Consider the following 27,417-nt stretch of genomic DNA (forward strand, 5'->3'; position numbering starts at 1 on the left):
AGCTTCCCGCCGACATCAGCTGCAACGGTCCAGCACCAATGACACTTGTGCCAGCGGGCAGCACTACAGTCGGTGACGGCCCCACCATGGCCTCCATTGCCCTAATATGCTTTGTCAGCTCGGCACCCTGCCTCATTCGCCCATTGCGCAGCAGCCAGGCTCGTCCACCTGAATCCGCGCCCTCCACCCGACGGCTCTTCCCGGACCCTGACATGAACTTACCGGACCCTCCCTCCATCGCGTGACCTCCATCTGTAACCCGTCGGCGCGTCCATTTCGCCGTTCCGTCTAGGCGGGGGGCCCTGTAGCGCCCGGCGACGCTATAAAGCGCCGGCGCTGAGATCGGCGTTACAGCGCGCGCTAGAGGAAAATAAAGACGGACAGCGCGTGCTCGTGGCGCACGCCCGGCACGGGCAGTTCGGAACTAGAAGCCTGCCACGCTGGTCGTCTCTCTCTGGTGCTCCGCTGCGACCCCGCTAATACCTCAACAGAACCTCTACCTTGAGATCGAGGTCGAGCCAAGGTCGAGCCCCTGGCGACCGTTGTGTTCGGATAGCCTCCATGCAAAAGATACTGAAGCGTGTTGGGTTTTTTAACTTGCGGAAGAGGTTGCACTAAGGCGTGCTGCATATAGCAACGCTCCAAACACGCAACCAGTGGTCGTTTTGAGTACTCTATAACTAGGAGTGTGCAGCCGAATATCCCTGCAAAGGATGACGTCGTATCGTCATATCATTACGAAGAGAGTGAAGCAGGCGAGATCCGTAATCTGGCATAGAGCTTGAAGGCAAGGTGATTGAAACGAGGTTATTTCTGCTCAGGGAGACTCACCTTGTTTTTCCTGTTGAAACATGCAACTACGGGTAGTGAATTCCCAGTACTCAACCACAGAAATTAAACTTAAACGAATTTTAATTTGAAGTTTCTCGTAATGCATTGTCTATTCTCCACGTTCGCGATCGGGGATGCCGTCAGGAGTGCGAAAATTATTTTTCGATCTCTCGCTTCCAAGTAAAAAAGATTCGTTTTGAAGGCTAACATGAATAGTCTTTTAGCTCTGATATATGCTGAACCATAAACCAACGATAGCATTTGAAGAGGTTGACAACGCAGTGGGTACAACGCAAAAGCGTAGAGCGCATATATAGAGTTAAGAATCATTACAGCATGCCTACTGTCAGTGTTCTCTAAAGAGACTGTGCATATGTCACGAGCCTGCGAGTGGGCAGAAGCATTTTACGTGGTGTTGACTGACAGCAAAGAACACGGAGAAAGACCGCCGAGCTCGAATTTCGAACAAGTTTGCGCAGAACTCGTTTGTCAAGGTATCTGTGCGCTGAAAACAGATGCGGTGAGTGCAATTTATCAGAAACAAGGAAACGCCTGTGTAAAGCAACTATGCATGGTTAGAGTTCATGCCTGCCCAAATATGAAAACAAGAAGGATGGAAATAAGTTGGAGCATGGAACAGTGGGTAAATGTCAAGAAGAGTCAAGAAGGATAGCATGCAGATGATGCCGAGGTAGCTGAGTTGGTAAACACCATGCCGAATGGAACGCATAGCAGATGCTCTTCTTATCCCCATTTATTTGCTAAAAATTGCCCAGAAAATCCCGAGATAATAATACGTTTAAAGCAACGCTAGCAACTGCGCTTTCGTCGCTAAGGTTCCGACTTCCACTTTGCCGATCACAGCTTCTTGCTTCTGTAACCACGAGCTTTCGACGACCTATGCATCATTTTTTTTTTTGCTTTCTTCAAGCTGTGTGGCTCGAGTTTAGGTAGTTAAAGGGTGCGGTAGTACGTTTCGGTGTTGGAAGCGAGCCAGAGCGTTAAGCCTCTCAGGAGGCACGAGAAATGGCCTTATTCACGTGACAGAAAACGCGGCTTACCAGGAAATCACTCCGGGTGTTCAGGCTTCGGTGAAAGAGGCATCAAGTTGACTCCTGTTTCCTTGCTTCCTCTATAGTTAGCTCGACCGCGATGCACAGAGCATGACTAACGGTGCGGCATACTCGCAAACATCGCTGCACGCTGTAGACGCCAGCACGGCAACTCCCGCATGCATCTGCGCTGCGCCGAAATGGCTCAAGGAATCGACTGCACCCAGAGGCATAACATTGTGCACGAAGGTCACTCCTGGAGCTGTGCAGGTTCACTCAGTTCTGTAGCTCTAGCGCAGATGTGTACGCCATGATTATAAAGAGCGCGGAAGTAGTGTTTGCGTACATTCTATGCGGAGCTCGCACTAATATGTGTTATTCGCGCGAAGTATTGCTAATCTCGACTTCTGCGAAGTGGACGCCCGTTACGCATCCGCTCCGTCCCTTCACCCGTTCACATCATACCGGTAGTTTGTCTATGCTGTTCTCGTGACGTATTCGGGCTCTGCTCGACAGACGATGGAAAAATTACGTAGGCATAATCTGCGGCACGCTGCCCCTCCGTGACTGCAGTCGGCACAAATACCGACTTGTTATTTTTGCTGCTTATGTATGAACGATTCTGACCGCCCTTCGGGTTTGTTGAGCATGAGTAGTATATAAGCATTATGGGTGACTACGAGAACTCTGTTTTGTTTTGTGAAATACCACTCGTTCATGCCTCACGAAGAATACAGCTTGGTGCGGTCGAAGGACCGCTGCATGACCGCGTACACCGCACTGCTTGTGAGCCATGTATCTTTTTTTTTTAATCTGACCGTTGGCGTTGTGGTTTATTGAAAACGAAAGTTAGGTAAGTGTTTAAACAGAGAGAATTTTAATAAGACGTAGAATGTTTAAATGTAAATGTACAGTGACAACACTGATACGTGCGCGCACATCCATTGCTTAAATTAAATTCCTGTAGCCAGTTGTCCTGTCCTTGTGCCCGTCGCGGTAACTTATTGGCTGGCTAAGACTTTCGGCTGCTGAGCACGAGTTCGCGGGTATGATCCCGGCCGCGGCGGCATCGTTATGACGGGAAGCAGTGCAAAACGCCTGTGTACTGGGATTTCAGAGCATGCTTACAATCTCAGAAAGAATTTAATCCGGAGCTCTCCGCTACGACGTGTCTGATAACCTAAAGTGTGGTTGTCTCTTAAAAATCCACCAATTAATTATTACTTCTTGTTATGCTTGCTTCTCTTCATTCCGGCAGTCCGTGGAGCTGCGAGTCCAGAACGAGGGCATTTAAGATACATTTACCATGGTCAAAGAAGCAATAAAGAGAGAGAGTAAAGATGCCAAATAGTGTCGAGGTTCAGATAAGCTAACTTCATCAGGTTCCTGCTGCAACGCGTACTGTGCAAACATTGAGGAATGCAAGGCTTGAGAAGGCCAGTCAGAAGATACGCGACTCGAGCAGAAACACTTACACATCGCACGGCCTGTATCGAGCAGCAGCGTGAAAAGCAAGTCGACAAACGATTGCGACGAGTTTTACCGTTCGGCGTCTCCAGACGAATGCCATTGACAAATGAAAACCTCGTAAGCGTGGTGCTCAGAACGACCCTGTCACGATCTTAGTTCTTGGCCGGCATTATTGGCACGACGGACGTTGGCACAACTCTTGCCGGCCGCCTCGGTGCACACTTCCGTAAGCCGCAACAAATCATTTCGCCAAACCGCAAACGCAAGTTATAGAAACAACATTTTTAGGTGCTTTCGGAGTGCCAGTTCTGCTCATAATGACGTTTCCACGTTTCCTTGAGGCTGAACACAATTACGTGCATGACCCATCGAAATGCCATGCTACCCACAGCAATATCACGGTTCAGCCCTATTCTTTCTTCAGGTGTTTCACAGCTGGTTGATGCATGCTTGTGTCCCCGCAGCGAAAGTGCGGGAATTATTTTGCAACGTTTTTTTTTTTTTTTTTAAGGCTAAGCGAACTCTTTTTTTAATTTTCCTTGGCCTCTGAAGGACAATAGACTGTGCGTTCTTCTACACGTAATAGAGCGTGTATTTCGTGACTCCGTGCTAAGCAGCAATCTGATACACTCCAAAAGTTTCGTTTCCTCCACGCTCCACTGCTCACTGTCCTCAGTCGGATGGCGTCGATTCCTGGTGCACATACCTACTCAGCGAGCGCTCTGTCCACGGTTTTTCCACGACTAGACTATTACTGACATCCGGTGACCCCTTGGCTAACTCCTAGACGTGATTGTATCGCTGGTGAACAGCCCCGTCAATGGCCTTGCATCGGGTGCCTGAGACTGCGAGCTCGCCTGTGCGAGCACATCGGCATGCAGATCTATTCTTGTTTGGTGGGGGCCTCTCCTTAGAGAGTTGCTTGCCTGCGCTGTAGCATGCCGCTCTTTCTCGTGCAGTGCTGGACGCGAGCGGCAAGATGCCCGAGGGCCTGTTCTTCGGGTCGCTGACCGCCTTCGGAGATATGGGCGAGTGCCTGCAAGTGCGCGCCATCAACCGGCGCCTCAACGGCAAGCTGGAGGAGTACTTCCAGGGCCAGTACTGCGCACTCAACATCCGCTTCAAGCTGCCGCCAAAGCCGGCCCGCTATAGCCCCAAGACGTTCCTCAAGAACCTCACCGACCAGGTGCCCCTGTACAAGGTATATTCGTCCTTATGCTCACTCTTCGATGCGCAGGTGTCGCAGTGGCCGGTGCTAGACGAGGTCCTGCACACGGTTCAAACTTAGGATGTTTATCTAAAGTCAGTGCCATTCGTCGAACTCTGCGCCATCGACTTTTATCGACAACACTAAGCGCTATTTTGGCCATTATTTTCTTGGCTGTGCAGTTCGGACACTTTCCCGAAGAGCACTTTAAAGCGCGGGAACAAAAACATTGAGCAGGTTACGCATAGTCCACATTTGGATTTTATTTTCGTAGCCAGTGTAACGGGGCGTCGCGATCGCTGCATTGAGCGGTTTTGAAGAGTATCTTTCTGAAAGGGGAATAACAATTTTTCACCGCCTCGCTGTCGTCGTTAGAGCATTCACATTAGAGCTTTGACACGAAAGATGAAGATGAAATTTCTGAAAAGCGATGCGATCCTCTATATGGCGGTGGATCACGCGCCTTCATCGGGTCTGTGGTTTCACTCAAATCACAACAACTCCGAAACGACAAAGCCAGGCTATGGTCAGATCAAGCCGCTAATGCTGCGCATTTCTGATACGTCATATGAATTTTTGTAGCGCAAAGTTTGTCAAGTTTCCTATGTTGAATTTTGACTCTATACTGCTTGAAAGTGGAGTGCTGTTGACTAACTGATATGATTCGTTGACTGCCGTCATTCATTCATTCATTCATTCATTCATTCATTCATTCATTCATTCATTCATTCATTCATTCATTCATTCATTCATTCATTTGTTGACACAAAAACATTATTTTGAGCTTCCAACCACATGCAAAAGAGCTGCCACCTCTACAGCTTCTCTCGCGCTGTAAAGGCACAAAAGTGGTACAAAAGCTCTGCTCAGAATAACTGGTTGCATCCACAATTCTGAAAGCAAGAGAGGTAAAACAGCATGCTATCTAACAAGTTCACACCTTTGGTATACATGAATGGTACCTGCTAACGTTAACATCAGTTTCGCATCTTTTAAGAGCGGTAAGACAGCAATGAAGACACTAAGCGCTTCTTTATGATATCAATGGATGGACACTAACGCCCATAGCCCATTATGGAAATGATGAGTTCACGGACCACAAGACAGGCGAAAAAGCACGATTTCTGTCGGCCTTAGCACGTAGGCTCGGATTAGATGAATGCACTGCGTTAGCCGCACACATAGGCCGCATTGCCTCGGCTATGAAGTAATTGTTTGTTTGTTTGTTTGTTTGTTTGTTTGTTTGTTTGTTTGTTTGTTTGTTTGTTTGTTTGTTTGTTTGTTTGTTTGTTTGTTTGTTTGTTTGTTTGTTTTACTATTAGCATGCGTGACCTGCATGATTAGTTTGTTTTTTTATACTGAGAGCTTGAACACCAGGCCTTTAGCAGAAGTGAGTACACGTAATCAAAATTAGAATGAGACAAGTGTGTAGAATCACAGTAGAAGCAGCGTGAATTGCTCAAATCAAGCCCGTAAAATGCACTACGTAAAACAACAGATGTGCAAGAACCACTTTTATTGTTCAACGTACGCTAACACAAGGCACGCAAAGCGTTATAGCACCTTCGTGAGGCGTTTAGAAATGGCGGCAGAGTCAAGGGTTCCAACAGCTTCAGAAGACAAGAAACTGAATTTGAAAAACTTCAGGAGGAAAAAAAAACTAAAACGTGTCAGTGTGGCTTCTGAAATCAGTGACAATCATTGAAAAGGTGAGCGCATCGGGCGTGGAAACGTAACTGCGAAATATAATACTTTCATTTCCCCAATAATGAGTTCACTTTATTTAACACTTTGCAATTCAACAACCATTTCTATTGCTTTCTGCAGCACCTCCTTGGGGACGTGTCAGTCGGCTACTTCTACTTCACACCCATCCGGATGGCATTATGCGTGCCTTCGACATGCAGCCAGAATGACATACAGACGCTGGGAAGCGCCGGTAAGGGCTGCCCTGCGATGCGAGGTTCCCTGGTATCTTCAGCGCGAGGTTCTCATTCGCTTTCAAAGACGAAGTGTTGCAACAAGCGCCATGGCAGTCGTAGTGACGAAAGATTATTTTTACTGCAGAACTGTGAGAGGTTGTTAATCGTTACACGGGTTTTTCTTACAGGCACCGAAATTCATGCTTTTACGTGCCCTATAAAAGGTTAATGCCACGAGAAAATAAAAGATCACATTGCATTTCTTTTCATACGCGAAAGAAACTAGAAAGGCAACCTGTTTCAATATTCTACCACACAAAAAAAAATGACTTCCTATAGTGCTCGAATGACCTACCTTCGTTTTCTTTTTTATTCGACTCGCCACTTGGTCGTGTATTCAGGTGACGAAAAAGCCTGAATAATGCGCATTACCTCAAAATACCTCAAAATGCTTTTGCTGGGAAGTACTTGAGGCTGTTCGTGCCATAAAAGAGAAGTTTCCTAGCTTGAAGAAGAAAAGGAAAACGCTTTATGCAAAACAGAGGTCAGTCGCTCTCTACGTTATCAGAGTTTTGAAGAGCATGGTCATTTTAGGGAGCAAATAATTACAATTAACATCCACCTTATTGTAATCATGAGGTTACAGTTTCATCTTGGTACGTGCCACGACTTTGAGACCTTAAAACGTGTTTCAACTCCGGACCAAGGCATTTTTGTCTTGTATACGACTAGACGTGAGAGGAGCGAAAAGATACACTAAATGTCGGAAAGAACGAAACATGAAAAGCTTGAAAAACCGGCTACACTAGGCTAGTGGCTTCGATAAACATATGTATTAAGCGGTAATAATTTGCATTCCTCCATTTTCTACCCATTCTTCCTCTCTCCGTCTTCTTCTCCCTCTTTCTCTTCCTTCTTTTTCTTGCCTCTCTCTTGCTTCTTCTTCTTTCTCTTCTACTACTTTCTCTTCTACTACTTTCTCTTCTCTCTCACTGGGATTGGTTCTTGGTTTGACTTGCCTAGGCTTAGCGCCAATCCGCTTGGGCGTCGAGCCAAGGCAAGCCAACCCATGGAAGAAGAGAAACTGCAGCGGGCTTCAGTTACCCACAGACTGTGGGTGGGCTCCTGTTAAAGGTTCTCGCCTTAAACGTGTTTATCGCTAGGTGGACCAGTACTGCCATAGGAATTCGGCTTTTACGCGCGCGTAGCGCGATTCCCTCTGATCTCCTTCCGATTGAAAAGTCCTTGCTGACTGAAGTTTCAGCAGGGGCTCTCAGGCAAGAAGGCCGGAGTAGTCCCTGTCTTGGCTTAAGTGTCTGGAAGACCGGAGTATGGAGAAAGAAGAGATTAACGCCTTAAAGCTGAACGTCACAATCAGCCAGCGTTGTCGAAAGCCAAGCATCGTTGATTTTGTCTGAATTTCAGAGCACTTCGTCGTGCTGCGAAGTTTTTGACGTTGCGCAAGAAGGCGAACATTAGTCAGCATGTTGCTCTTGCGTTGTGGTGTCACTGCCCTCGAACGGATGTTTTGAATGGTCGAGCCAAACTTTAGTGTTTTGCTGATACCCTGATTCACCTATTTCAAATTGAAGGAAAAGGGCAGAACAACACCGTGAGTGACAAAGGCAACCAACGCGAAGTATCTGGTCTCCTGCTTGGCTATCTGACAGAGAGCGAGTGCGAAACGAAACCAGCGAATGTGCATAAGCACAAGAGGCGTTGTGCAAGTGTCCTGACTCTTTTGCAATCATTAAGGAGCGGAGGAGGCGAGAGTAATTTTCGCATCAAAATGCTCTCTTCGCAGTGGGAGATCTGGCCCAACTTGATGTGTCTGTACCCTTCTGCGAGAAGCTGCAGCCGACGAAGTACACGACATTGCAGCTCATTTCCATGTAAGTCACCTCCGTAACGAGTCGGTCCAAGTGTCAAGCAGTTTCCTTTCCTTTTACAGCTATGCATAATGCTAGAAACCCCACAGGATGTCGCAAGTGTGTCCACTTCGTGAAACCGGGAACACTTTTATAACAATTCAAAGGGTTGGCTTCTTACTGGTTATTCCAAATCGAACGAAGAAAAAAAATAAAGACGTACTTACTGGTAATGCCTCTGACCGCTGTAAAAATAAACTTGCATTCGGAACACGATGCCAGACATGCACGCAAAAGATGCTGCTTCGGCGCTGTTCCCCATTATCTCGTTGTCCTCACCGCCAACAGACCAAAAATATTAAAACCATGGGACCGAGGAATGGTGAAGAATTGTGTACTGCACACTAACGTGTACTCCGTGTTTTTACTGGTGATAAGAAAATTATCTGGGAACGTTTGCTTCTTAGTTTTTCACGTTATATATTTAAACATGCGTTTGAGAGAGCAACCTTTAATCAGACAGGCTTACTTCTACGTAAATTCTGTCACACTGAACATGTCGAAATAAAATCTTGAACAATTAATTAACTCCAAGAATCCTGCTCCTGCTAAAGCTGGCCGGGCAGAGGAGCAAAGAATAGTGCCGAAGCAAATACCGGGCCGCAAATTGTGCTGTTATGCGACATCGGCTCTTCCCGAGGAATGCTGCCTACGTGGTTATGGTATACATACGAGCCCAAAATCTTCCCGGTGATTTCTATTAGCATCAGCATACACATATAAACCATATGCTTCTTGCTTCTTTTGCCGCTTGTCGTGAGCATTGTGTCGGGTGCTTGGGCCCCGTCAGGCAGAGTGCATCTGCCTTTTGCCCCTGCATCCGAGACCTTGTTGTCTAAATAAAGATCTATCTATCTATCTATCTATATGCCCACGCAGGTAGCCCTTGCGGATGAGCCGCATCACTTCCTATCACAGCAGATACACTACCGCATGTACCAGTGCCGTCGAATACAATCGTGACAAATAGAGAAAACTGGTCGATTCCATTCTCGTTCCTCGCCTTCGTCTGGCGAACGCCTTCTGTGTTATAGATGCCTGACAGGTCATCCTATTCCCCGCTTTTTCACGATCTGGTGCGATCCGGCTGGAACCCCGCGTTACGTCACCCGGGATGCGGTGCCGCGCTCCCTATGGCCTCCGTGACGCGGTACAGTCCGACGGGGCCCTACGTGACGAGCGGGAGCAGGAATACTGTAGGCATGAAAACTACTGAGCCGGGAAAGGTAGGAGAGAGGTACAGGGAAGGACTTGATTCGCCATTTCCGGCAGATATGGCAGGCATTTATTATACAGGAGGCATTCGTTTGGCCTCATTCCGATGCTTCCTTTTGTGACGTCAGCCTCTGGTTACGCGTTATTCTAGCGTTGAAAAAAGCCATGGGACGGCATTCGCTGCTTTGGTTCCAAGCGAATTCATCGAAAGCGGCTGTGTCGCGCACCATAGAACATGGGACGGATAAATACAACAGGAATTTTCTCTGCCTTGTTAACAGTATTGGTAAGCAACAGTGCTGGCCCCGGCAAGAATGTACGACGGGACGGCCCAGCTTTCCGGCATAACGGCGCACGATGTGACGTGGACGTTGCTTGACGGCATGCGCAGGGCCATCCTTGCGTTCTTCTTCTGCCTGGTGCTGCTGGGCACGTTCATGGACGTGGCGCCGAGGGTGCTGCACAGCTGGATCTCCCACGAAGACGTCACCTCGTACGCCGAGAAGGACAGCGAGACGAATAGAAGTGAGCGAAGTTTCTATTTGTTGATCCAATATTGACTGGTGCAAGGAGCAGAGAAAACATCACTAACACGACAAAAAGTTGGTTGTTAAGAACTCAGGATATATCTGCAATGTGCCCAAGCAGAGAGAGAGGAAAAATATTGCTTGAAAACAAGAAAATTTGTGCGGAGTCTATGGTAGAGATTTCTAGATTTTCTCACGCTTTCCTTAATTTATTTGTTACGCATTCTATACCATTTTTTTACAACGCAGCAGTGTATGAAACCAATAGTTAAGGCCCTGTCATCTTGAACTGTCCCCTGAATATAAAATCACTTTTCTTTCGTGTATTCTTACGTCGGGATTTGTTTCGTAAAACATTCTCTGCAAAAATTTACTCAGACTCAAAGAAGCGCTTCTTTAGTTCGGAGCAAAATCTTCCCCGTTGACCCGGTGTGGCAGAGTAGGTATCTACAAGGCAGCAAGACAAGCGAGTAGTTTCACATTTCCGGCCCGCTCCTCGCAGACGTGGTGCTGGACGTGCTACTGTCGTTCTCGGCCTTCACGAACGGCAAGCGGCTGCTGAGTACGCGCACCGCCATCGGCGTGCTGGAGCCGTTGCACGGCATGCGCGTCATCACCATGGCCTGGATCATCCTGGGGCACACTTTCTTCTACAAGAGCTACGTCCTCTCCGGTGGGCCACTTTCGCTTGTCCAGGGCACTTGTCGCGCGCCGGCCGAGAACCGCGGCAATACGAGCTCCTTAAAGACACGGATTGTTCATATACTGCACGCAGCTTTAATTGCGCACTTCATGCATGTGCTGCTGCAGACGTTTTTGTTGGAGTAACCGCAGCACTTGTCTGAACGTTCAAGCCTATAGCCAGCTGCTTGAACCAGTTTGCTTAACACTGTTCCGTGGGACTCGCACAAAGCGACCGCTGTCGCGAGTAGCAGGCATCCCCAGCATCCCGCGTAAAAATGAAACGTGACCGTGAGCATGTACTCGCGGGTACAGCAGTCAAACTGTGGCCTTGTAGCCGGTTGCCCTAGAACGGCCACCTGATCCTGGCCCCGAGCTAATCATTCATCGCAATCTCAAGGTGGGCGCACCTTAAAGACATGTGGAAGCCCGGTAACAGGGTGACCTGGCCCGGGGCACCCCGGCGTAAGCGGGGATCTTCCGGCGCCCAATGCGCCCAGGAGGACGCACGCGAGTCAGAGCCGCCCATTAGAGCTTGCCCTCGCCACAGCTTGCCGCAGCCGTGACGCCCAGCGCTCGTCAGCCGTGCATTGAGGCGCGCATCTTGACACAGATTTAATTACCTCCTGCTCGGCGCATTGAATAATTCAATGCCTGAGCCCTTTACGCCGAGACACCCATTTAATGACACGCCGATTGTTTGCGTCACTGCTGCAATATCCTGCTTCGTTGGTTTGTTTTCTTTTTTTCTTTTTTTATCAGCGCCTTAAACGCATGTACATAAATATGGCGAGGGCAACGCACGCCGGCGCGTCGCTGTCTGCCGATCAAGGCCCTCCCAAGAGCGGTCGTAAACGGGGGCGCCGTTTTGGGCGCCGGCAAGGATGCAACCTCGCCTCATGCGCGCGTGTCCTTTCTGCAGGCGGCCTTTTCGAAGCGCTCGAGTACGGCAAGTCGTTCCCCTTCCAGATTGTCCTCAACGTGTTTCCGGCCGTCGAGACCTTCGTCACCATGTCGTGAGTGCAGGGGGAACGAGGACAAGGGTGGTCCTCTCGATACTCAATACCAAAACACTCACTCAGTCTGCTGGGCGGTTTCAATTTGCATTACGGGAAATTATTCCCGAGTCGAATGTACTACCGGGGACAAAAGTGGTACACTCCACGCGGCGGGAGCCGGAGCAACGGAAAACTGCGGCATTTTGGCGAACTAAAGCACGAACCATTGAAACAAGCCAAGCGACATGCCTGCTGATAATAAAGGTCACGCATTGGCTGTATCGATCCCAGATGCCGCCTGTAGATGGCGTTGCAACGCAGTTTTCCGTTACTCCGCTCCCGCCGCGTGGGGTATATCACTTTTGTCCCCGATAGTACGTGCAAAGAGAAAAAGTAAACAATGGCTATGCGGCCCGGCTCAATAGATAACCTAGGAGAAAGATATGGATGAGCGAAAATGCGAATAAAGGCAACCATTAATGTAGCACTGATAACCTTGAAGCCACTAAGGTATACTTGCATTGACTTCGAGAGCAAGGTCAAATCTATAGAAATGTGAAAGCTCAGAGTTAAATTAAAAAGCTACACTCCCATCGTCTCTCCTTTCAGTTTCCTTACTGTGTATGTGTGATTTTTTTTGTTGTACCTGTTCCTGTACGCAGTGGCATCCTGGTGGCGTATAACAGCCTGCACAAGCTTGAAAAGTGCCAGGGTTCTTTCAATCCATTCAGCTATTTCCTCCATCGGTACTTGCGGTGAGTTCACCTAGAAAAGCCTATGACGACGCGTCCACGTGCAACGTGTTACATGGACTGAAATAAATGACACGCCTTCCACTAGCAGATAAAGAAAAACTGAATGAAGAAAAAAATATGTAAGGCCGGGTTGAGCCGCGCGCAATAAATGCGGTCCTCATTTCCCTATTGTATGACCTCCGTTAGTAACTTTTTACTTAAAAGAGGAAAGTGGGAGCGCTCCGCGGGTGGGAGCGCTCCGCGATCTAAAGTTATAATTATGGCACTGAATACGTTCCTTTAGCGTCCGGCAGTAATCTGCCCCCCATCGCCCGTCGTATAAGGACGTTGTTTTCTCTGTGACAGTTTCGCCGCAAGTCCTGTGGTCGCATAGTGAGCTCCTGACGGCCAGAAAAGACGCGTGTCCGCGAATGCCGTCGACCTCTGTACGTGAACAGTGCGAAATGCTGACCTACGCCAATGTGTGCTACTGAATCAGTTAAACTGGTGTACCCATGACTGCAGCAGTTCGCTCTCACAGAACTGAAGTTTGTATGCAGGAGTTTGATGCATGCAGGTAAGCTTGTCCGTCTTCTTGTGCGCTTACACTTTCGTGAAATTTTTGAGCAACCGACTAGCCCCAGAAACAGCCTCGTTGTACGTCTTCTTTGCTCACGTAGGCCACCAAGCGTTCATCACTCCTCGCATGCCGCAAAGCTCACGCCGAGTTATCTTAAACGAACATTCATAAGTGCCTATCAGCAGGAGGTTGCAGCCCCGTTCCAAGCATCACGCAGAATGATACTTAAACAGAAAAACCCATCAACGCGAAAGGACGTGATTAATGTGATTTCAGCGTATTTCCTTATAGTTTTCGGCCTTTCCGCGCTGCCCGGAAAGGAGCTGCAAGAGTGAAAAGCTTCCTTTAGTTTGTTTGCAAGTGCGAAGCGGAACCTGACAATTATCGGGAGTAATGCAAGGAAAACATTCTGCACACCGAATACCACACCGACGCCACGGAAAAGAGCCTATGATGAAAACAACAATAGCAAGAGTAAATGTACAAAATGCGCGCGCCACGCTTGGCTTCATGCGGCGGCGGCGGCGACCTGTTTAAGCTACAGCCATGATGCCCCGTAAGTGAGCGGCCGTGGACGAGGGCTCGAATGAAACGCTTGGCGAAGCCGTCACCTTGGCCGCTATAACGAAGTTTGCGAAAGCTAACACGAGGGCTGCACAGCCGTGCGTGACTTCATGCGTGCAGAGAAAGGAAGGATGAAGAAAAAAAAAGGCAACGTCTGACGAGAGTCAGGGCATCGATTTGAAGGTAATCGCGATTATTTGAATAAACTCGGCTCTAAAGGACATCGAATCGACACGCAAATCGCAGGGTTTTCTCAGCTTAGCCTTGTTTCAGTCTGCGCGCAGTCTGCGTCTCGCGAAGCGATTTCCTGTTGTGTGGCGCCGAAGCGTTCTTAGCAATCACGTGACTTGTGTACAGAGAGACGCCGAACTCGGCCTGGCGTGTCCACGCAGGGAGAGGCACAGAAGTAGTGGCGACGCGCGATTGGAGCAACTTTGCCAGTAGCACGCAAAGCCCTGACCGAATACTGAGAGTATTCGTTGCCCGTGCAGTTTTACTTAGTTTATGAGCACACGTATACTCATCACTAATACTTTATAAAGGTGCGTATTATCTTTGTAAAAATAAAAAGAATCGCACTACGTATGATATTGATGCATAAATTTCAAATGCTGATGTAAGTTCATTTGGTAGTTGTGTACGGTAAGCAGTCGAAAGTGCCGTTATCACGTCTTTTACTATACGACTGCGTTTTGACAGTAAGTGACTGCTTCTGCATTGTGCCCTATGGGCTGATCATTGGGCATGTGGTATAGCCAGCAGGCGCAACTAAGCAAGGAAGCATTGCAAAGGAGCAAACTGCTTTTCAAAGGTAATCACTCTCCATTTTTAGGATCACACACTGCACTTAAAGTGCTGCGTTAAGCAGTATTGATCGTGTGGTGATATCTGGCATGTTGTTATTGACATTCGTTGTTTCCCAGTCGCATGCGGAGGGCTAATATATTTCTTCGAGCAAATAAAATAAAGCGGTGCTTGATGCTGCTCAGATTTATACGCACATATTTTTTGACGAAAAACTCAGAGGTAGGCCACATTAATGACGGCATGGCCTGCCACTGAGCATTCATGCATGTATGGATGAAGATATGCAGGAGCCTTCGGTTGGAAGCAATGTTTTTTAAGTCTTGAAAAAGATGAGCCCAGAGTAAAGCTGCCCTGGCGGGCTATGCACTGGCCTGTGTTTTTCATCTTCCTTTCTTTTTTTCTTGGTTGCAGGTTAACGCCGGCCTTCATACTGGTGTCTCTTCTGATGATCCTGTTGCCGCTTACCGGGAGCGGGCCCGTTTGGAACGAAACCCTGCAGCCATTCGCAAAAGCCTGCGAGAAGAGATGGTGGACCAATATTCTGTACATTGGTTCGTGGTTCAAAAGAGAGGACATGGTGAGATTTCGCTTTTTTTGTAGCACCTTCCTCGTAGCGACAAGAAGTGCACTTATGTAAAATTTGCCTTTCCTGATACTTTTTAACAAGCGCGCTACGAAAGGCACACTAAAGTTGAATCATATGGTCAGCCTAATTGCTGATTTTGGTAAGCGGCTAAGAGTTCTTATCTGCGTTCGAGTGCCTCATTTAAAAGCGTAACTTTCCGGATCTCTGCGTGTATAGTGATGAAAACATGCCCATCCCCATAAACACTGGCCGCCGCGGTGGCTCAGCGGCTATGGTGCTCGGCTGCTGACCCGAAAGACGCGGGTTCGATCCCGGCCGCGGCGGCTAGAATTTCTTTGGAGGAGAAATTCTAGAGGCCCGTGTACTGTGCGATGTCAGTGCACGTTAAAGAACCCCAGGTGGTCGAAATTTCCGGAGCCCTTCACTACGGCGTCTCTCATAGCCTTAGTCGCTTTGGGACGTTAAACCACATAAACCAAACCAACCATAAACACTGGTGCTGGATACGATGAGTTGCTGATGGCCAAAAGGTAACGTCGTCAGCCGTTTCGTAAACAGCACTAAATGCTGGTGTGTGGCAGTGTACACCTGAATCAACTACTGTGACGTACGCACGACTATCTTTCGCTTTCATTTAAGTACGGTTCTCTCCCGTTATTTCAGTCCGTACATGCGTAATTGTCCGTGTTTTTTGCTCACGTCGGGCCCACTAGCGCTCATTACACCTCGCCTGCAGCGAGGCTCTGATGACTTAGCACAAATTAAAGTTAGGGGCGAATCGGTACCAGACCATTCATGTAGGAGGGGGCGATACTTGTTTCTTTTTTTTTTTGCAGCGCACCGGCAAAGAGTCTCAGCAGAAAACAAAATTATTGATAACCATTTTTTTTTTACTCTATGCAGTGCTTGCCTCACGGGTGGTACCTGTCCTGTGACATGCACTATTATATCATCGCTCCCATCATATTCATCTTGATGTTCAAGTAAGTTACCGCTGCAGCTTTCAAGGATGTGGTCTCACGATACGTTATGTTGTCTTCTACTTTAACGTTGTCCATGCGCAAAGCACATGTGGATGGTCGACAACGCAATGTTGATTATAATTTGTATGACCATTCAAACAAGCGTTCTTTTCGTTATGGTGATGATAATGGGTCACGATGGGATTGCAAAGATCAGGAATCAGCGACAGAACGACGTCCCGCGCGGACTCGCTAGCAAGTGTCTGTAGGTTTTGTGCGGCCCCCGGAATGAGCGAGGGTGAACAGCGCACTCAGTGAGTGCCGCCGTAAAAGCAACTAGTGGGTCGCCATATATGTTTTCACCCCAGATGGTGTCGCCCTTAGCACATGTGACCTGACGCCGAGCTGTTACACTCTAATTATTATTCGCTGTTATTCGTCCCGACTGTCACAGTCAGACTAAAAAAGCCCGCGAGTTCTCGCTCCATCGTGCAAAGTAGCAGATGCACGTTCACCACGTGCGGTTCGAATGCGGTTTTGCTGGACAGAGATGCGTTGTCAGTGGTCAGGATGCGGTCACCTATTGCTATCACGCCACAGGCAAAGCGCTGAGTGGGTTTAAAAACACCTGCCATGTGTGGTCAGAAGTTGGCCATGTGGTGTTATTACGCCTACGAATATGCAGTTCCCGACGCCAGCTACCCTGTAAACCTCAAAAGATCGTCCTCATATAGCTATATGTCTAGTGATACTGCATGAGGAAGTTTTTTTTATAGGTTTGCGGTTAATGCACATGTTCATGTAACTGTGCTCAGTTCGCACATAGATTGCGTCCTACTACAAACACTTATCAGGAACGTTCTACTCACGCTTAATTCGCGCGTTGCAGCAAACTTCAGTGTTTTGTTGTCTAGCTTTCCGATGGCGAAGAAAGAGCTCTGGCACTTCAACGCATCGCACTCAACTGTACTTGCAGGAGGCCCTCGGTGAGCTTCACGTTGCTGGCCATCCTGGGAGTAGCGTCTATAGCCTCTGTGGCGGTGCTCACGTACATCTGGCAGTTCCCGCCCATCCCCATTTTCGTGGATCCTGATCCAGAGTGAGTAAGCCGAGGCTCGTGTAGACAAGCAACCTCTTCCTGGGGTGGCCCACTTGCAGGGTTCAGTTGTTTCCACAAGAACCAACTAAAGGTGGTCAGGGGCCGGATTTACAGAGCTGTTTGCGCGTTATTTCGTTTCTCCAAGGACCGGCTCCTATGAGCTGGCGTGGCTGAAAAAAACAAAAAAAAACAAGAGGTAACGGCAATGGCGTCGGCCAATAACAAATTTGCGCAGCGTACAAAACCTTAACGTACTAAACCTTCAGACGTCGACAACGGTAGAAAAGTGTAAAAGACACAAATGCACACACAGTGTTGTGCGTGCACATGTGTGTGTATGTTTTTGTCCTAGTGTATTTGTGCTGCTTCTTTAAGTCTTTAGACGACAGCAGGACAGACAAACATATTTTTATTTAATAAAATGGCATACCGCCCGAGAACAGTCACTTTTGTTTTCGAGGACTAGCGCCTTGAAGGTTACACAAAAGGTTACACTGTTACCGGCAAACTGAAACGTTCCTAAAACACCACTCCTAAAATTCGGCCGCCGCAGTTTGCTATTTTATGAGCGAGCATTACAGGGACCCATCGAGAAATGAAGGCTAATTGCATATACTTGTACACTAATTAACGAAGGCTAAATATATAAGCACAAATAAGTAGTCATACTTACCCCTGTAATAACACGAATTCAAGTACTCTTTCCGCTTCATTTTTTTTTTCGCATAGTCGATCCTCACAACTAGGAGACGGTGCTCTGGTTGGGCTTTTCTTTTTCTGAAACACGAATGTCGGAACAAGGAGCAGAGGGTTGAACAAGAGGTCCTTGAATCCCCACGAACAGCTAATAGTTATTTATCACCAACTACTAATATAACCTTGCGCAGCGAGATTTGTGCGGTGCACCCATGCCGTAACGCTAAAGCCATGCAGTCCGGAATGAAGGTAAAGATGTCCGTCTGTCTTCGACTGAATAAGTAATTTCCTTTACGCAGAGGACGCATTGCCTATCACCCTTTATTTTCAGTAGGACCGTACGGGCTACGCCACGTTTGATATTATATTGAGTGTAAGAACGGGAGCAATTCCTTGCACCACCTTAAGTTGCTGCACTATACGACACGCTGCCCCACGATAAAGAAAGCACTGAAGACAAATTTAATGGAGGGTGCGGTTCTTGAGATAGCAAAAAAAAACGCGAAAAAAAACCAATTTTGAAAAAGCAGTTTTTCGTAATAATAAAATGCAGCGCACAGAGCCTACGAGGCAGCGCACAGAGACGACGAACAAGAAAAGACACACAGCAAGGCGCTTGTTCGTCGTCTCTGTGCGCTGCCTCGTAGCAATGAATCTATACCAATTAGCCCAAGTAGCCGTTTTCGTAATAAATATACTTCAAAGTGTCGAACCTCGTTATAGCGAAACAGGTTATAACGAAATAATGGATATAACGAAGGAATGACTATTCCCCTTGGAAGCTCGGTCAGCACGGGCTATAACGAAACTACAGCTATAACGAAGTAATCGGCGGACCCCTTCAGTTTTGTTATAATGAGGTTCAACTGTATATCTCCGCAAAATACCCATGCTTAAAACGGTCTCAAAGTGCAAAAAAAAAAAAATACTTAAGAGAGTCGCGCGGCTGAATAACGAAGCGCGAGCTTCAAAATGACGTTCGACTTCGCGCGATCGCAATTCCTAAACCTCTCTCTGATCGCCGCCATTTTCCTATTGTTTGAAAGCTCGCTTCGCGCCCTTTCGTTTGGCACTTCTCAAGATGGCACCGCATCAGTGAAGCCAAACCTATGTGCGTTTTACCGCGACTCGATTTCCTGCGACTCGATAAGTGCACAGACTCCAAGCCTCTTTATCTCCGTTCGTGTTTTTAAAAATAGTCTCTGCCTTAGGGGCTTCTTCTCTGGTTTGTCTCGGGCAACTGAAATGAGCTTGGGATCAATTTATTCGGCAAGAGTAGAGTTGTGCGGTGATGGTATTTTCCCTGGCTTTTTACATTATGCATTAAATTTAATTAGTTTCTTTACTAAATTACCGTCAAACCACTTTGTACGTTTATTCAGAACGAGGCAAGTCTAAAAACAACACCATCGCACAAAGTGCATCTTCGGTGATTCAGTTCTGCCAATATTTCAAGTAATTTATAAACATTTTTGGCTAATGGCCTGTAAAGAACAGCCATATAAAATACCAAAACTGCTTATAACTCAAATTCTAAATGTGATATTTAAAGTCTTTGCATATTTGAACCCTACATAAAAACACACATGCATAGATATTTTAATAAGAATTGTGCTATAAATAAAAAAAAATAGTTTTAAGACCCGCATCTCTTCTTAAGTGTGCCCCAACGTCGAGATGGCTAGGTACAATTCTACGAAATTCGAATTTTTTTTACTTCAACGTGTGCTCAACTAACGCGATTTTTCTGGCATTCCTTATCTCCGCTCTTAACAGCCACTTCAACGAGTTCATGAGCTTCATCGGATACCGGCCCTACACACACCTGACAGCCTTCTGCATCGGCATGGCCACAGGGTACTTCCTCTACAAGAACAAAACGCTGCACATCAACAGGGTAAGGACAGCAGTGGCAAGCAGCACGAACGAAAACTGAGGAAACGGGGCAAGCGGAACTAGACAGTGCTGGATTTTTCTATCGGGCTACGGGCGGAGGAAACACGAAGGATCCATTCGGATCATCGTGTTTTTTTGTTGTTTTTTTTTCACGATATCCAGCCACCCACAATTTAAAACAGCTGAGACATCGGTGTAGTACAGAGAAACCAACGGCAGAAGGGAACGGGCTGACAAGGCGCCTGATAGAAAACGTTACTGGTTTCATGAACGAAGAGCGAAGGAACACACGAACACGACACTTTTTTCGGCCTGCTGTGTGTGTCTCAGGTAGCGCTCGTTACTGGTTTCACATTTCGCAAGAGCCCAATCAATCAGCCATACAGCGCGAAGGTCAAAGCCAAGTGCATACAAAGTTATAGTTATATCTCTAACAATACCGAAACTTTAAAAGTGACAGTGACACTAAAGGCATGCCTGCTGTTACGCTTCGTGAGAGCTCACTAGCGCGCCCTCTGCAGGTGGCCCGCCTGCTGGGCTGGCTGGCGGCGGCGCTGGTGAACATGACGGTGGTGTTCGGCGTGTACAACTGGAACGCGTACGAGGCGCCGTCGCTGCCCGTGGCCGTGGCCTACGCGGCGCTCAGCCGCACTGCCTGGGCGCTCGGCATCGCCTGGATGGTGGTCGCCTGCGCCACCGGAAACGGAGGTGCCACAGGGGCCGCCGCCTCCTCTTTCTTTTTCTAAAACATGTTTGCTCAGATGTAGACTTCAAACTTCTTGCTATGCTCTCGGTCGAGTACCTTTGCTGTTCCTTGAAACACACTGCACGATAAGACCGGGTGTTGCTTTTCGCGGCAAATTAAGAAAGAAATGTAACGGGCTATCTTAGCTTTCTCAGCTGTCTTAATGGTGTCTGTGGCCATTCAAACAGCTGTGCAGTGCAGTATTTTCACTGAGATATTTTCGTAGTTTCTGAAATACCGCATCACAGCGTGATTATGAACAGAAAAAAACAACGTCCCTGTCCTCACAAATTGATTCTATATAGCTCAAAACACGGGATATTCGTGTTGAGTTCATTTAAAGATGTTTTTCAGTACAGTCCTTATAGTTTCGTAATGCAATCGCCCCATCAGCTCTGCTAGAGCGCTTGGGACGTGCCGAAGGGAGAACAGAGCAGGTTATGCACATATTCGCGAGTCACGTACGCCGAAACATGGACGCAGGCGAGCGTATAACCTCAGAACCTTTGCCGAGGGCACGACCGTAACAAAGCGCCCATTACAGTCGGTGCGCTACTTTTGTGATCTTGTTTTTCTCAGCCAAACTTTGTGTATTGTGATGCGTTTGTATCTCAGCAAGATAGCACACCAAGCTTGAAGTCAGAGTAAAAACCAACCAGACTTCGCAGCGACTGTCCAGTTGCCTGACGGAGGAGCAATTAAAGTAGAGAAAGAAATTAAAGCCACAGCAACAGTGGCGGATCATGTCAGGAAATATAGTCGTACCTTCACTGAACGTGTTCCTGACAGAGTTGCGCGAATGCATTTCGCAGGCTTCATCAACAAGGTGCTGTCGTGGAGGGCCTTCGTGCCGCTGAGCCGGCTCACCTACTTGGTGTACCTGGTGCACCCATTGCTCATCCTGTGGCACACCGCTTACCTCAAGAAGCCCTTCTACACCACGCAGTTCTTCGTGGTAGGTTCTCGCATTATTATACGCGCACCCACTGAGCTGCGCGGGACGTCATGGAAAATGTGGTTGGCGCACTGAACACTTCTACGCCGCTGTGCAGTTTTACTGGGGCGGGCTGAGGCGTCAAACGTTGCTCCGTTTCTGGGTTTGTCCGCGGCCACTTCACTGCGGTGCACGTTATTACGCTCTTCGGCGCAGGCAACATTCATTACCCCTGAATGCTCTGTCGGTTGCACTGAGCTGCGAAGGCGTGACAGCAGCGATGACATTGCACTCACTGTTCGCCGTGATAAAATTCGTTCTTCACTGGTCACCGCCGACACCCGCGCGCCTAGAATCCCGCTCGATCGCCGTATCGCGTTCCTTAGAACCACGGCGCAAGCAGCGCAAGTGTGAGGTACCGGGAGTACCTGTGCACAGAGCCAAGGTGAACCCACGTGAAGGAAGCACACTACACCGCATCGAAGACTTCCGCTGCCTCAGGCGTGCAGCTTGCATTCTTTTGGCACAAGCCTCTGCTCGCGGTCACGTAGAATGTAGAAGCTTTAATGATAGGAAGTTTGTGTCATGCTTCGCGATTTGCATCTGCAAGGAGCCGACGGCGCATGCGCAGTTCGTTGCTCCTTCTGGAGGCGGGTCACTGAACATATGGCAATTAAGTTATTACAGTACTAATATGCATCGCGCACGCAAATGTGCAAGATACGCTCATAAAAGAAACAGGGAAGAGAGAGCGGGACGTATATAGCTGTAGTTTCTTCCACAAATCGGGACACGGGTACTAGCATCTATGCACTGTAGTGCGAGCGCTGCGCTGACTGTGCGCAAGTGCCAGCATATATCACACTGCAGTCTGTTCTGTGCTGCCAGACTAGACTTCCGGACAAGTGGAACGAAACGTTGGCGGTCTGCTCCGACTCCCGCCGCAACACGCGAAAGCGCTGCTGGTAGGTACAGTGTAACCTGCTTTGTCTGCGCAAATGCCGACGTATTTGCATGCACCTGTCGTTTAACTTGCGACAGGTAACATTTGTTCTCTGAATAGTATCTAAGGTGGTATGGCATGAAACTTTCTCGGCAGTATATAGCAAGAGAGAATTTTAGCGCAGCGGAGAAGTATACCGGATGAGCCGCGGATGCCTGCGGCACATGTGCACTTGCACGTATGCATCGCTTCCAGCCGCGCATTCGCGCAGCAGGGCCTCGGCTGGTTCAGCATTTCTACGCTAGTAAGTGCTTGCTGTGCTGGAGCTGTCTAATGTGACTGAGCAGAGTTAATAGGAAGTATGGCAAAGCGTGAACCCTCTAGAGTGTTTCCTTGGAAAAAAAACACCCTGACAGTGCAATTCACTTGCTCGCAGGGCTACGTCTACCTGGGCCACCTGTTCTCGGCCTACTGTCTGTCCTTCTCACTCAGTTTGACCTTCGAGTCGCCGTTCATTCTGCTCGAGAGGATACTGTTGGGCAAGTCGGTTCGCCAGAACGGCTACCACATCGAACACGAAAAGCCAGACAAGATACTGGCGCGGGACTTCTCGAAGACCCCGGACGCGCACACCAAGTCCTTCGAGAATGGCACCAGTAGCTGTGGCGTTTAAGTGCAACTTCCGCGCGTCCCACCTGAAAGTGTCTTCCTTCGCGAGGACGCCAGACGCCTCCCACATATGCTCAAGGGACGTCCGTCCCTCAAGTGAAGCAGGGCTAAAGACTTTTGGTGGATGCTCGTTTTCCTATGCAGGGTGCGTGCGTGTGTGACCTTGTTATTTGTTATTTAGTTGCGCCATCTTTTTTTGTTGTTGTTGTTCAGACTTACCTGTAATCGGTAGGCTTGTCTTCGTTACTGTGGGGCTTCTAACGATATAGCTGGCAACCACTAAAAGAAATGCCAATGATGCTACATGCGTAGCAGAGGCTATGATACTCGTGCGATTTCTTTTCTATTTTTTTTCCTAGAAGTATGAGAATAAGCAATGTGCGCTGACGAGATCTGCACCCAAAGCCTCTTGATTCTCAAAGTGATGCTTGACCCATCGAGCTAAGAGCGCCTCGCTGTCGTTTCAAGAAACACGTGCGGACTGCATCGTACCGTCAAACAGCCGAAAAAGCTGCCGCAACCTGCAGGTAAACCTAACATCACTTGGCCGTGACGTCACTCAGTGAGCACGTAGGTTAGTAGATTGCGTTTCCGAATTATGTGGCACGCTGCCACCGCGAAAGACTCCCCCAGCCTAGGCGGAGCAGTCCGACTGAATGAAGCAGCAGAGCGTGGGCGGTGGCAGCAGCACGCTAGTCAGCCGAAGAGGACCGCTCCACGGCTGCGGGAACTCAACGGCAGAATGATGAGAGCTGCCGAAGCCAAGCGGCAGCAGTGAGCTTGACGATGCGATGGAAGAGGGACCTGCAGTCCACCGTTTGCAAATTCACGAGAGATTTCTCACAAAGACATAAAATCTCTCGGAGCGCATAGGACTTTCAGCAGTTCTCTGACAGGGTCTGCCCTCCGACAAAAGCACACGCATATGCATGTGTGGAGTCGTTGCCTTCGGACAAAAAAAAAAAAAGAAAAGAAAGAACTTGAGAGGCGGGGTACTGAATGATGACGTACTTATTTAATGCGGCGTTTAGTGCATCATAGGTCAAAATAAGGCACTAGGCTCTCATGGAATGTGGCCGGCAAAGATCTGTCAGGATTTTTGCTTTGTGTTGAGGCCCCCAAACACATTTTATCAAAGTTGCAAAGTGTCTGCAGTATGAAAGACCAAACCTTATGGGTTTACCTACGGCAAGCATTTTTCTGAAGCAATCAGTATCGGAGTTAATAATGATCAAAAACTGCCTCTCACCTCCTCCTAACCTTTCCCTATATTCTCGTCAGCCCTATTAAGCCTGGCACTGCTTGTCGGTACTGCGACGTGCTCGCGATGCTCTACCGAGTGAGGGTGTTTTATACACATTTTTCCTCGTGCGTTTAATTTCGTTAGTACTGGCTTAGATGCGATTCGCCAGGCTTGCTCGTCCTGCGTTATGTGCCTTCCGCACCGATTGGCATCAGCCGTCCGTGACGCTGAACGAATGCATCTGGCTAACAGTTGCCACCTCTCTGCTGTGATATGTAAACAGTAAATATTAAGCACATGTCAGTACAAAAAAAAAGGCGAAAATTTGAAAAGGCGCAGGAAATAGAGAATGATTCCCGGAGCGAGGTTAGAGGGTTTTAGCATAGCCGAGCCGAACTATAGCGTAGACATTACCGGATTACCGATGTCAGCTGCTTACGCACAGTGGCAGGTGTGCGGCCCCGTTGGTCATATTCAGAAACTGAGCGTGCGCAGCTGGCCTACGCTAATTCGATATACGTCTATGTTAATTCGTCTTCGACGTGCTAAATCTCTCCATCGTAAGTTTTCCGCTGTACATAGAGCCGCTTTATTTCAGATTCAGAGCCGCGAGATTTCCAATCGTTCACATAGACACGTAATGTAAATGTTGTGAGGATTAACTTACTGTGATAAAGAAGCATTTCAGGGTCCTTTTAACAGGGGTCATTTTGTCTTTTCTGACATTTTAACTTGGCATCTAAATCAACAATTAAGTTTACTCATGTCGCCAGCGTCTTTTGCGCTTTCTCCATTGGCCGTTACCCCGAGTCGCGCAGTTGCGAAGACAAGCCTAATTGAACATGCCTTTATGTATTTTTTTTGCAACTAAATAGCACTAAGCATACAATTTTGGGACTGCATAGCGCCGGGCCGTGTTGATGTCTTCTTTTTTCTTTGTTGTTGTTATTGTTGTTATGATCGCTACCTTTGTATATAGACGCGCAGAAGGTAGACGCCTTCCCTTACAGAACTGTGCCAGCAGTACACAGTTCTCTAAGGGAGCAGTTCTTTAAGACGTAGTAGACGTCTTTCGTAAACAATGCATATTGTTAGTTTGTACACCGAAGTAGATCTGTTACAGCCAGCAGAACTGCTAGGCAGGAACATGGCTGCATGGCCAACAGAATCTCTAGATGAACTGTGCTCTTTTGTTATCACCCAGAGTGGCTTGACGAGGTGAACTAGTGGTTGCTGAGTCTTCGACACTGCAAAACCGTAGCTGCCTTCACTTGAGCAAGTGGCGTTATCTCACTTGCGTGTTCGGTGCGTACCGCGTTAGCTGATACAGCTGCGGGTGCGTCCCTCCGCTGTGTCAGCCTGCCGGAAACGTCCATGTATCTCTACTGGATGCCCAGACGACGTCACCGATAGACAACCCATGCAGCAATGTGTGCTTTTACACAGAAGCTACGCAAGCATCAGGCACTTCACAGGCATTTTTTCACGTTCCTAAGGTGTTGAGGCGGTAAATAATTCGCGTTGATTTACGCCACGCCAATCTGCGTTTGCAGTTTTTCTTTTCACTTTTCCGTTTATTGGTTACAGTGAAACGAAAAAAATGCAGTTTTTGTCGCCTTAGAAATTTGAAGAAAAATTTTAAAAAAACATGGTTCGGCTGCAGTGAAGCATAATGAGACTGTAAACCAACGAATACGTAAGCCCTATGTGTGTGTTTTGAAAGAGGACAACTCCATGGTTGCGGCGCCCTCACTCGCTAACGGCGGGAAGCCTTATTCCTGGAGACAAAAGGAGACGGCAACACGTGTAAACTCCAACGACATCTATTTGGACAGTGTAACCAGCGCCCACAGTGCGCCTAGGAATCGTTGATGTTAAAATGTGCTACGGAATGAAGGATATCCGACTCACTATAGGCCGGAACACGGACGGCGGCCGCTAGCGTTCATTCACTCGCGCCAGCATAAGCGGAAATGCTCGTCGGGATTTCTTCGAGAGCTTCCCTGGAACCAAAAAGACTACCGGCGAGTTCCTCGGGACTACATTCAGCTCTTCAAGGGCACCCGCAAGTACCAACCGCATTTCGACCGCAAGAAAGATGGTGCCGTACCTCTCAGGCCGTCACCTGACATCTGCATCCGGAATTATCTCAAGAGCACCCACAAATGGAGCTGAAATCAAATTTGTCAAGCCACAACGTACACACAAAGGAGCTTTTGCGAAGAGCGGCAATCCACTGGCCCTGCTGGCCCAATGAAAACAGTTTTCCTCACGTGTCATATATGCAAACAAGTCGGCATAAGCCATTGTTGTCTCATTATATAGTGTGATGGACAATTTTTCGTCCAACGGTATGAACATCCACAACAGTATCCAATGGCCAGACGCAAAATATACTCTGTGCTGCGCCAGCGGTATGTGCCTTATGGACCAGCAGTTAATTCGTTTTCTAGCGGGCTAAGCAATGCATCTGTTGAATATGTCATTTTATCAAGCGTATCAATTTGTGATAGATTACGCGGTAAGTCGTATTTTGCGACATCAGTTGCTTTATTGGATTACAGAATGCACAGATGCATACAGCTACAGCTGTATATACATCTACAGTGTGTTTGTGTGTATGCTCGTATTATGTGCCCCCCTTGCACATTTAGTGCGCAAATAAACAGTGTCAAAACATGAGCTGTTCGCTTGGCGGCGTTTCGATTATTAATGCAGTTCTGATTCCTCAGTCAGTGCCTTTCTGCGTATTTGCGCCGGCTGCTTCCTTGTAGCAAAATACAGGGACATCAACGAGGCATCCACCACTTGTAAGAAGGGCCACATCCTTTCTTAACTCGCCTCCCTGGACTGTGGCTCCCGCATGTACTTTTATATCCGCTCATTCCTCTCTCAACGTGTGGCTCGCTTTCGAGTAGGCACCCATCTGTCCGACCCCCACCACCCCACCCGTGGCACTACTCAAGGTGCTGTTCTCTCTCCTACCCTTTTCAATCTCGCTATGGCCCCTCTCGACTCCCAGCTTGCTGAAATTCCCGACCTGCATCATGTATTTTACGTCGATGACATCAGTATCTGGTGTTCGCTGGCTCTCCCGGTCACGTACAGGACACCCTGCAACGTGGCCT

The 27,417-nt window shown here is 48.1% G+C and overlaps 1 protein-coding gene across 1 annotated transcript in view; it reads left to right on the top strand.

The window, feature by feature from the left end:
* The window catches only part of LOC149352804 (nose resistant to fluoxetine protein 6-like), a 70,522-nt gene extending 43,551 nt beyond the window's left edge, over positions 1-26,971 (top strand). Inside the window, exons 2-15 of the mRNA XM_089582006.1 lie at positions 4,313-4,554; positions 6,388-6,499; positions 8,287-8,374; positions 10,017-10,150; positions 10,655-10,825; positions 11,756-11,849; positions 12,494-12,586; positions 14,928-15,093; positions 16,006-16,085; positions 17,041-17,163; positions 19,636-19,756; positions 20,277-20,463; positions 21,313-21,455; positions 22,814-26,971. Coding sequence (XP_089438132.1) covers positions 4,313-4,554; positions 6,388-6,499; positions 8,287-8,374; positions 10,017-10,150; positions 10,655-10,825; positions 11,756-11,849; positions 12,494-12,586; positions 14,928-15,093; positions 16,006-16,085; positions 17,041-17,163; positions 19,636-19,756; positions 20,277-20,463; positions 21,313-21,455; positions 22,814-23,050 — 1,991 coding nt within the window. The 3' untranslated portion in view covers positions 23,051-26,971. The remainder of the gene's footprint in view (positions 1-4,312; positions 4,555-6,387; positions 6,500-8,286; positions 8,375-10,016; positions 10,151-10,654; positions 10,826-11,755; positions 11,850-12,493; positions 12,587-14,927; positions 15,094-16,005; positions 16,086-17,040; positions 17,164-19,635; positions 19,757-20,276; positions 20,464-21,312; positions 21,456-22,813) is intronic.
* The last annotated feature ends 446 nt before the right edge of the window (positions 26,972-27,417 follow it).

Source organism: Amblyomma mixtum, chromosome 3 (genome assembly GCF_055824585.1).
Source record: "Amblyomma mixtum isolate Tamu chromosome 3, ASM5582458v1, whole genome shotgun sequence".
NCBI lineage: Eukaryota > Metazoa > Arthropoda > Arachnida > Ixodida > Ixodidae > Amblyomma > Amblyomma mixtum.